The sequence below is a fragment of the Colossoma macropomum genome, unplaced genomic scaffold (genome assembly GCF_904425465.1).
Source record: "Colossoma macropomum unplaced genomic scaffold, Colossoma_macropomum, whole genome shotgun sequence".
Taxonomy (NCBI): domain Eukaryota; kingdom Metazoa; phylum Chordata; class Actinopteri; order Characiformes; family Serrasalmidae; genus Colossoma; species Colossoma macropomum.
The window spans coordinates 37187676-37199604 of NW_023494784.1; the positions used below are offsets into that span (position 1 = coordinate 37187676).

General features: G+C 38.2%; 1 protein-coding gene across 6 annotated transcripts in view; it reads left to right on the plus strand.

Moving 5' to 3' along the window:
- Positions 1–9048, plus strand: part of lypd6b (LY6/PLAUR domain containing 6B) — a 54412-nt gene extending 45364 nt beyond the window's left edge. For all 6 annotated transcript variants that reach the window (XM_036570894.1, XM_036570931.1, XM_036570902.1 and 3 more), the window contains 4 exons: positions 2643–2761; positions 3843–3941; positions 5946–6076; positions 7846–9048. In XM_036570894.1, the coding sequence (XP_036426787.1) occupies positions 2643–2761; positions 3843–3941; positions 5946–6076; positions 7846–8022 (526 nt within the window). In that variant the 3' untranslated portion in view covers positions 8023–9048. The remainder of the gene's footprint in view (positions 1–2642; positions 2762–3842; positions 3942–5945; positions 6077–7845) is intronic.
- Positions 9049–11929: the final 2881 nt, after the last annotated feature.

Here is an 11929-nt window from a genome sequence, read left to right on the forward strand (position 1 = left end):
ACATTTAGCTGCTTACATCTGGCATGTCCATGTGTCTTAAATTTGTCTGCAGTGAGCACTTTTGGTTTTATTTTGTGACTGGAGGAAGGATATTTACTTCATACATATTTACTATGTTAGTCTCTTATTAGTCCCGTTAAGGACTAGATCGCATGGACTGCAAGTGCCAGTAAAACTTAGAAACACAAACATTTCTGCATAATTAAATTACTGAGATGTAAATAAAGTCTTTCAGATTGGTTTGGTGTGAAATTCGCCATTCTAGAGAAACTTATGGTCAGAATTGTTCCCAGTGGTGGTGATAGGAACCAGATGTCCACCTCTAAAAGCTCTCTCACAAAAAGTTATTATACAGTTGTTTTGAGGAGTTTTGGCCTTAAACATTCATGGTGGAGGCACATTCAAGGTGTTCCCTTATTTTTCAGATTTATGACTCTTTTATTATTAACATTGCATACAAAAGCTCAGAAGACATGTAGGTTCACTGGTGGTTTGGATGGTAAATAAAATGGTTATATTTGTGTTGTAGTCATGGAGACCCTTGGTTCCTATCACCACCACTGTAAAGAAGTCAGTTAACTGTAAAACTGTAAAGTTGGTGAACTACGCTGAATTTATTTGTTTTCATTGAATTGTGAATTTGAATATGAATTGAATTTCTGTGTAATTTCTCTTACACTGGCCCAGTTTTTAATTTTTTGCAATCACCTGCTGTAATATATATTTTTTTTCTTCAACCAGTTTTTTTTTTTTACATTTTAACAAAATTAACATTCCTTCCAAACCTTACATATCGTGTACATATTGTAGCTTATCTGAGTTGTCAGCTCAAGCTAGTGTGCTGTTAACTGTTGTTTTCAAAAGCCTAAATTAGACATGGCATCGGGTACATGCTTGGCCATCCCCTGCCTGAAGGGATCTCTGTGATGTGTGGGTCAGGAGAAGGTTTATTTATGCTGTTTGACATCTGGTGTCTGTCTTTTATTGGTCTTAAGTGCTTTTGTGGGGACCTTTTGCACTAGCTTGACCTGAACCCATTAAATCACCTCTAGTCTAACCTCAGTTGCCTGAATTCAGCTAAAGGTCTATTAGTCATTGCTTAAAAAAGTCATATTGCTTGTCCTAAAGTGATGCATGATGCCCAGTTTATTCACTAAAAGCCTTTTACCTTTATAGCAGTGGTTTAGAGAAAAATCACGTTTAAAGTTTTGCCCTCAATGCAGATTTACAGCCAAGATGCATTTAGTGTCTGAAATTTGTACTTTAGTTTTGAGCTGCAAGGCTAATGTAGCTAACAAATAAAGCTTAAAGGGAAAAATCTACCTTTAAGATGCTGCTACTTCTGTTTTTTCGCTACACCCAGCTCATGGTGTCCTTATTTGTGTAAGAACAGTGAGTCTGTTTACATGCACTTAATAATCCAATAACTGCAGAAAATCAGATTTTGTCAGTAATCTGATCAATGCGTTTACATGCACTTGAGTAATCAGATAATGGGAAAACTCCAGGTCTACATGAGTTAGACTGTAATCAGATTTCTGCTTTGCAACCGTCAGTAAACTCACAGAAGAAGATATGACGTAACCATAATGTAAAACTCAAACTTCATGCCGCGGCTTTTTTTAAAAAAAAACATTGCGCCACTTTACCTGAAAATATGAACATACATCATCTAATAGATGAAGAATATTTAAATCCTTAATTTCATCAAGAACATAGTTTCAGTGTTGCCCCTAAAGTGGTTTGCTGCTGTTTTCACACATGCGCAGAATGAGAAATCCGAAAGAAATCAGAGTAAGAGTCCACATGCCCTGAGAAATATGATTACAGAGTTAAAATCCAGCTCTGTTTATCAGATTTCTGATTACTGCGTTCATGTAAATGCACTCTTATTGTGTCATACAGTGTCAGAAACCACATTAGCAAATCTGAGATTACTCAACATCTCAGTCCAGTTTGAGGCTGTCTGATGGTCTGCACATGTGGTTTGCAAAATGGTAGTTGACAGGCATAAGCACCCAATCACACGTCTGACGAGATTATATATAAGATATGATAAAGTAAAAGGAAAATAAGTGGAAAAAATAGTTTCCAAAACTATGTTAGCTACAGAGCAAATGGGACTCCTAACTCCCACCTGGAAGACCTGGTAGACCACAAAACTGTCCCCTTCAGATAAACAGCACAGAGAAGAGAAAATCAAGCTGCTTCAGATCTGAAAACATCCACAGGTGTTTCTGTCCATCCTTCCACTGTGAGAAGACGACTCAGCACTATGGGTCTGAAAGGATACGTAGCTGTTCAAGAAGCTCTTACTGAGAAAAGGAGACGGATACATCAAACAAAGAAGCTGCTGGTGTTCTCAGAACAATGGACTGACCACCCCAGAGTCCAGACCTCAACATCACTGAATGTGTTTGGGATTACTCAAATCATGAGAAACAGTAAATGCTAAACCAACTTCTAAGACTGAACTTTGTTTGGAACAATAAGCTGTAAAAAATATATATTTAGTTTTTAAAGCTTCTGTTTAATTTTCTGTGTTCTGCCTTTTTTATGTTTGCAATTTTGTCACGATTTGAAAAGCATTAAACTGTCAACGGACAAGAGACTGTTTTATTGACCTTATTTCTTCATTACAGGTGTTCCTCGAGGATGGCCGTCCCCACAGCTGTGTACATCGTCATTGCTTCCGAGTTCCTTTTGTCCGTTGTGAGATGTGACAGCATCAACTTCTACAATATCAGGCCTCCTGTGGATGGTGAGTGGATTTCATTTTAGCTCACATAACCATACAGCAGTTCTGTCCATGGAGCTTCAATAGCACAGCAGTGGGAAACTAAACCATATAAGTCTTAAGATAATATTGATGTTTTGCTATACTATTAAAATATTATATCTTAATTAGTAACTTACTTATTTAACTGAAGCATGAACACTAACCTCTGGAAGTCCAGAATTATTGTCATTAATGTTCACTTTACATTCATTTGTAGGGCTGTCAAACAAAATTAATATATTTTGATTGTGATTAATCACATTATATTGTGTAGTTAAATGTTATTAATTGCATTTGTCCAATTTGTTTAAATTTGATCCTGAACAGAGATTTTTTTCATTTAAAAAACATTTTGTTATAGCTATACATGTGGAAAAGTACACTTCATCGGAATGTGTACGTTATTTTCAGTAATTCAGAAACATTGTTTAGGCTTTACATGAACTTTAACACTATAATCACCTGCTGTCCAGCATAGCGTGCTGTAAGAATCGCTTTAAAACTTCAGTTTAAACAAGAGGACTACAATTGCAGATTTTATCACAGTAAAATACAGCTGGACTTCAGCCTGGACTACTACAGGTGATTCAAAGAATCTAGGAAAATGCGTTAACGGCATTAAAAACATTTTACTGAATTAATCGTTTGTCTTGTTAACGCATTATTGATTGTTAATTGGGACAGCCCTAGTAAAGATCTAACATAATTATTGTCACATAATTTACATAATAAATGATGTAGTTACTTACGAAATGTATTACATTTATTTTCAATTTACATTCTGTCGGCAAAACAAGACACAAAACAATAATAGCAAATAACTCATGACAAAATCATGACAAAATATCTCCTACTTATCTGCACTTTCAGTACAGCAGAATTTCCGTAATTATTGCAATGAGCTACGAGTTAGAAGTAATTCCTTTAAAATGTTTTTGTTTTTGTGTTGTTTTATACCGAAGTGTGACTTCACAGTCCAGTGTAATCTGAGCGGTGTAGCTCTGTTTCTAGCTTTCCGCTGTACTCTGTTCATATCTGTAACCTAGACATCATGTCTGTGCAGCAACTCCATACCCCAAGAGCTTCAAGTGCTTCACATGTGAGCAGGCCTTGGACAACTACAACTGTAATCGCTGGGCTGAAGACAAGTGGTGTCCGCAGAGTAAGTGACCATGTCTTCTTCCAAGTGTCCTCCCACACACATTCCACACACTGTGCTCACAAAATGTTCATTAATGTGGTGCGTTCACAAGTTCTGCATGTAATGCTGTCCAGACCAATCATGCTTATGAATCGTTCTTTACAACAAATCAAACTGATTCAAACTGATTTTGTAGCATTTACTGTTTCCATCCATGTTATTCTAATTACATTTGAATAAAAATGTTTAGAAGAATCAGTTTTAATTCAATCGCACGTGATAAATTTGTACAGTCTGACTCCATTAGTTAGTAGAAGTAGTGAACTTCAGACTCAATGGCTGAATCAAATGAAAGAGGAAAAAATGAGGATAAAGTTGATTTTACGTTAGTAAATCAATGGATCGTTCAGGGTTCATTCAGCATGTTTGATTCATTGAAACGAACATTTAACAAAACCGAACCATAAGATTGAACTGTTTGGACTGTTCAGATTTTTCTGGGATGGTGGGATGTCTTAATCCAGTGTTTTTACCGCCCCAATCCAATCTAGGTACCTTAGTGATTAGTGTCGGTTTATACCAATCAAATTTCTGTCTTTTCGTAGATAATACAACCATACAATTTAGGTAAGATATGCTAAGCTACTGATCAATGACATTTTGAGGCTGTTTTGTTTTTAACCTGTTGCAACTCACGAGTGTATTCTGGACTAATGTTTTGTTTTAGGCTTACTTTTCTAAAGTGTATTAAATATTGACTTGTGACCCAATTTGATTACCCTACTGATTAAGAGACCAGTCACTTTAAAATAATTAAGTAAAATCAGTTGTATACATTCTGAACTGATGTTTTTGGGGGATTCTTTTTGGACTGAAAGAAACTGAAGCACCCACTTCATAGTGTTGTTAATACAGAAAGATTTCATATTGCTCGCAGTAGCCAGCTCCTTTTCTTTTAGCTTTTTGATTGCCTGTAAAGCAGAACATTTCCTGAGATAGTTTTGTTTTTAACCTGTTGCGACTTGCGAATGTTTTTTGTTCATGCTTCTGGTGGCATGCTGCTAGTGGTAAGTGGCAAAAAATAGACTGGAAGAATGTAGCTGCGCACTCTTATTGTACATGCCCTTATTTTGATAAAAGTTGACTGGCTTACACACAATCGCAACACTGGCACTGCAGATAACACAAGATCTCATTTTCCTTATTAATATAGTTCCACATTGTAGACATTTAAAGTGCTTTGGTGGCCTCTGAAAACATGCCTTACTGCCACAGATTATGGTTAATGTTTGTTTATGGTGCCTCTGTAAAAGTGGCGTTAATAGAGCATAAAAAAGTGGATTGGGCTTAAAATAGCCTATACCCAGTCTGTTAAAATGTGTCAGTATCATGACCGATCCCAGTCCATTGGATCAGAACAGGACATCACTATTATTTGGGTTATGTCACACTCATGAAGTGTTCCTTTGCAGGTGATCCATTAGGAACTGTGCACTTACAATTGTCATTTTTAAGTGTGTTCTTTGTAGAGGATGTGTTAATAGTGCAGTGTGTAAGGTTTAGTGGCATCTAGCAGGGCGGTTGCAGATTGCAACCAACTGAGTACCCCCCCCTTACCCCTCCCTTTTCAAGTGTGTAGTAGAACCTATGGTGGCCGTCAGGTTTTTGCTTCTTTGACTATGAGGATTCACACTGATTGTGGAAGACACTCTCTAGAGAGTGATTTGTCCATTCTGTGCTACTGTGGAAACATGGAGGCGCAACCTGGTAGCCTCAGTTGGAAGAGGACCCACCCCTATGTAGGCATGAAGGGCTCATTCTGGACTAACACAGGTGTTTGCACGCTAATGAAAAGATGGTGGCTTATGCTTATGCTATATTCCGTTTCTGTTATTAGATCCTTGTAAATCTTTCACACTGCACCTTCACCGTATTTTCACCTAGAACATCAACAAAACGTGTTCAAACTTTTGCATAGTATGTTTAAACACTGTTGCTTTCTTTCTGTGCCTTTGCTGCCCACAGACACGCAGTTCTGTATGACTGTACATCACTTCAGTCGTCATGGGAAAACCAAGTTTGTGACTAAAAGGTGCGCCACATGGGAGGACTGCAACTCAGCAGGCTGCCGACATCACGGAAACACACACCACACAGTGAGTGCATACACACGCACACGCAGTTTACAGTTGTTCTGCAGTTATGGCTGGGAGTCGATCCCAAGAAGAGGCAATTCTCCGATTCCAGGCATTTGGGACTTGATTTCACACAGTGGCATTCCAGTTTTCTCTCCTCAGAGTGTGAGATATTCTGCTGTCAGTGCTGTCGAGACAGACTGTCTAAAAAAATGCATCCTCCTACAATATTCATATTAGTAGATTGTGTATATTTTAAGGTGGAAAAATCTAGTAAAATGTAAAATTTATATTAAAAAGTGGTTTACAATCAATAATTTGTATATCTATGCTAAAAACAAGTCCCATAGAAACGTTCTGCTTGGCTGGTTATGCTGCATATTTTTGCCAGGGCCAGTTCTAGACATTTGGGGAACCTAAGCAAGATTTTTTTGGGGGGCCCCCTCATCTTGCTAGCTGGTGTACTATAAAATGAAAGGCTAACTAATACCAGTTACTACTACAAGCTGTGTAAATTATGTACATTTATTTTATGTATTGCTGATGAATGAATGTTTACACGGCGTAAGTCAGCATTTCTTTTTTATCATTACCATCCACATATTTAGGCATTATGATTCCTTATTGCTTCTTCTGCAACTCCTCCTTATGTTTTACATGCTGTTCACCATGTACATTTCGCTTTCATGTGAATGCACCAGTCTGAGTATCTAAATATGGATTAACAAAGATAGTCATTAACCTTTACTGTGAAACGAGTTTCCCGCGGCTGTGTTTATTGGGTTAACAAACCTGCTTCATTAGAAAGATCCCAGATCATCTTCTACTTGTTGTCTACAAGTCAAAACAAATGACGTAATGTTAACACTACAAAAAACGCGTACCTTTGATCTTTTTTCTTCCCCATTTTTCAGCTCCAGAACTACGTTCATTTTTGAGACTTAACATGTTTATATTTCCCCCTCACTCGAGCATCTTGGGCAGCATAATGTTGCTGTAAGAACCCGGAAGTTGTTAAGGGGTTCCATGGTGGACGCGGGGCCATGAGCAGCTGCTTATGTCGCTTATTAGATAGAGCCGGCACTGGCAGTAGCAGTCACACATGATCAATGGGCTGCTTCTCTCAAGCTGCATGCCAATAGAATCGTTAGAATAGAATAGAAACTCTGGTTTTTCATTATTGAAAACTCAACACGCTGTGTTTTTCCACTTTGTTGACTGTAATCAAGACGTTGTTGTTTTCCTGGTAATGGCCTTTTTGTTTTTGGTCTTCTGTAGGTAAACTGTTGTGTCAGTCTTACCTTATTTTGACTCTGGCTACCTATTTAATTACAGTTAAAATCCCACACAAAAGTACATTTGTAAAAGGGGCTCATGTCTTTATTTCAAGAAATCAAGAAAATTGTGTATAATCAACATTAGTTCCTGCCAATTAGAATTGGAGTTGACTCCAGAATTTCTGGAATCGAACAGCCCTGCCTACAGATATTTATTATATGTTTATTATTCATAGATGCTCTTATTACTTTCTTACAGCTAACATCCCAAATACAGTAAAGAAAAAAATCACTATCCACAAACGTAATTTCTAGTGGAATAGCCTCTAAAATCGCACTGATGTTTCACGAAAATTCAAATCACATCGTGGTGAAATTTAAGATTATAATATATTGAATTGTTTCATAAAGAGCAGAGAACAGTTTCTCCACTGATACCCTCAGTATTGTAATGATCTTCATCACTGCTGCCTCTTAAAAGCATTGTAATTTTCATCTTTTGTTCTCTTTCAGGAGTGTGTATCGTGCTGTGAGGGCATGGCTTGTAACGTGGAGGTGCCAACTAATCACACTAACGCAGTGTTCATGCGGAGTCAAGCCTACAGCTCTGCTGCCCCCAGTAGCATGAAGTGGAGTTACCTGCTCCTCATCATTCCTGCTCTATCAGCATTACTACTTTTGGGACAGTAACCGGAAGAACCTGCGTGTACTGCACTAATCAAAAGGGCCGAGGAGTCCTCACCATGGAGCAAGCTGGATTATCAGCAAAGCCAGTCAACTTTTCAAGTTGGCCACCAGGAAAAAAACTTTCTAGAATGCCGGAAAAGGTCATGGCTTGGCTTTGTAACGGACATGTGGATGTTCCAGTGTGGATATTCCAATATGGGATATTGGTGATACCAGCCAGTCAGCTTTTTGAGTTCAAGAATGCTGGGAAAATTCCGGTAAAAATATCAGCTGTGCCAGTCAGTCAGCTTTTCTGAGTCGGTCATGAGGACAAAAGCTTTTAAGAATGGTGGAAAAAGTCAGTGACGGACACATGGACGATCCAGTATAGACATTCAAGTTGGAAGTGAGGACAAAAGCCTCTAGGAAGGCCGGAAAAATCTCATCTTGTGATGGACATATGGACGTGGCCAATGGAAAACAGAGGCGGTCCCACTGACCTGAGGATTTTGCCAATGGACGCAGGCGTCCAAACCATGAAATCAAGCAAAGAGGCTTCGCCAATGGAATCACAGACTTTGTCAATGACAAGTGGTTGCCAATGACATGCTAAGTAGGACAGGAAAAAGGAAGCAAATTATTTAGCTGTGAGGGGAGTGGATTCCCCTCTGTAATGCTTCATTGGGTCTGTATTGACCACACTGAAGGGTTTCTGGAGGTGGGGCAGCCTCCTCCGGTGGCTCTGAGCCCAGATACCGTCCAGATAGTCCAGCAAGTAGATGCTGAATGTATCGTCATAGCTTTCTAAATGCAGAATTCTCCAGAAGAAGGGTTGGTACCCCAAGTCAGTAGACGGTTTAACATTCAGCAGTGTAGACTTAGACACTTCCTGTCCTTAGACAATGATGTCTTAACATCCAGCAATGACATTTTTCTTCAAAAGCACTGCAAAAAGAAGACAGTTGATGTACTGTGGTACCGGTGAAGCATTGAATAAGAAGAAATTGTACTTTTATCATGCACTGAATGTCTGCAGTTCTAACCAAAAATAAAATCTGCAAAAACTGTAATAGACAGTGTTATCAGTATTTATAAATAATAGAATAAATTTTGAAGAAACTGACTGCTGCCTTTCTGATTCTTAAATGCATAATCTGCTGCAACTTTGTTTTGAGTAGTGAGCTTACAATCATCATTTTATCATTATTTAATATTTATTTAGTATTTCTTTTCCTAGCATTACTTTGGTAGATAGTGGTCTTTTCACACGATGCATTCTGGAGACCAAATAGGTTTTACTTAAAATAATTCAATTTGCAGAGGATTTAGAGAATGTAATAAAGTATTTGGATCCTGCCTTAGAGAGAAAAATCGCCTTGACCTTTTGTAACTGCTGTGGGTTGGTAAACATAACTTTCATTTTGAAAATGAACAGGCAAGGAATCTCATATACAATCATGCGGGAGAAGGGTTTTAATAAAAGTACATGCTATAAGTATATTTACCTTTCCCTGAGAACCCCTCCAGCTGAATGTCCTGGCATTCATGGAAATAACAGTAAAACTCATTTCAGTGTGGGGCAGATGCATTAAAAGGAATTGTATGTAACGTTTCTATTTTTTTGCTACTAATAATTCCATTTGTTGCTACTTACTACTGATAGACCTCTTTTCATGGTAATTCATGGTAAAGGCCAGTGATTGTCAATCTAGGTCATGGAGTCTCACTGCTCTGTACATTTTACCACTTTACGTGCTTTAACAAATGTACAGAGCCCAGATCATGAAAAAATAAATATATTTTACTGAATAGGAGCATTTATTGAGGTTTATTGATCTCTCTTTATGACTGTTTATTGAGGGCGTTCAAGGACTAATATCTCCTATTCTCATGTATCAGACTGTTTATTTAGACTGTTCATAGTCTAATATCTCACATTCTGTGGTTTAGGACAATTTATTGGTGTTGGTCATGGACTCATATCTCATATTCTATGGTTTAGTGGAATTTATTAAGGTTGTTCATGGACTAATATCTCCTATTCTTGTATATTGGGCTGTTTATTGAGATTGTTCATAGGCTAATATCTCCTATTCTAGTTCATCAGACTGTTTACTTAGACTGTTTACTTAGACTGACCAGTATCTCCAATTGTACAGTTGAGGAGCATTTATTGAGGTTGTTCATGGACTAATATCTCCTATTCTTGTGTATCAGACTGTTTATTAAGATCAATCATAGACCAATATCTCATATTTTATGCTTTAGGACAGTTTATTGAAGTTGTCCATGGACTAATATCTCCCGTTCCCAAATATTGGACTGTTTATTGAAATTATTCATAGTTTAATATGTCATTCTACGGTTTAAAAGAGTTTATTGAAGTTGTTCATGGACTAATGTCTCGTATTCTCATATATCAGACTGCTTGTTGAGATTGTTCATAGACTAATATCTTATATTCTATCGTTTAGGACAGTTTATTGAGGTTGTTCTTAGACTAATATCTCATATTCTATGGTTTAGAACAGTTTATTGAGGTTGTTCTTAGACTGATATCTCCTATTCTCATATATCGGACTGTTTATTAAAGTTGCTCATAAGCTAATATCTCATATTCTATGGTTTAGGACAGTTTATTGAGTGAATTCATGGAGTAATATCTCTGATTCTAGTACATCAGACTGTTTATTGAGATTGTTCATAGACTAATATCTCATATTCTCTGGTTTCGGACAGTTCTTTAGGTTGTTTATGTACTAAAATATTCAATTCTAGTGTATAGGACTGTTTATTGAGGTTGTTCATGGACCAGTATCTCATATTTTGTGGTTTAGGACAGTTTATTGAGGTTGTTCATGGACTAATATCCCATTCTTGTATATCGGACTGTTTATTGAGGTGGTTCGTAGACTGATGTCTCATTCTGTGGTGTAGGAGTTTATTGAGGTTGCTTTTTGAATATCTTTTAATATGACAATATATGTTTTTTGAGAGCCTTCTCTCTTTATTTGAGGTTTTGTTGAATCTGGGAACAGAGGTGTTACTACATCTCTTGGCACAATCATGCACAAAGGTACACAGAATGGCCTTGAGAGCTCTGAAAGGGTTTAAAAATGCAGTTTGTTAGTAATTGTCATGTATCCATGTTTCACACCTTCTCACTGTTTCACAGTGGTGTTGGTTGTAAGTTTTGTTTTTTTGGCCTTGTCTTCATGGTGAAAGCAGTTCTGAGATCAGTGAAAAAGAGCCTTCTTCTACCCAGAGTTCGTAGCGCATTAAGAAGACTCCCTAAGGACCGTCCGTGCCGAACACAAAGCCACGGGCCATTTGTATCTGTTCTGTCTAGACTAATGGGGTTGGTTTTGTCTGACTTAACATGACATATGGCTTTTCCCTCTACAATGGTTTTGGGGGGAAACGAAATTGCCATAAGTGCTTTTGTGAGCTGGTTTGACTGACAGTGTGAAAGTGTGTGTGTTTGCGGTGCAGGTTTTGTATCAGTGTTTTTGAAAAGGGAAAACGTGTGCGATGAGTGTTAAAGAGTCCGTGGGCGTTGGTGTCGCTATTCGGTCGCTTGAGCGGAATTCAGCTGTCCACGGAACAAAAGCGTGTGTGTTTGTGTTGGTGTGTGAGTGTGTTCCTGCTCCGCTGACTGCCCTGCAGTGTGTGTGCTGTTTGCACTGGCTGCTGGATCTCTTTGTTCTGGCTTTATTAGGCGTGGAGCCGGAGTCAGTCACTTTCAGGCCTTTTGGAGTCATCGCTCTCTCACAGGGAAGCGGCTTGGCTAACGCTGCCCTCATACAGGCCCCACAAACGTCTGCCCGTTGCCTTAATGCCTCCAGGTTGAGAATTTAACTCACAGAAGTGGTTCGTAAAGCTCTACGTCACAGCTAAGTTTTTGTACATCACAGATAAGCTTGGATCTGTA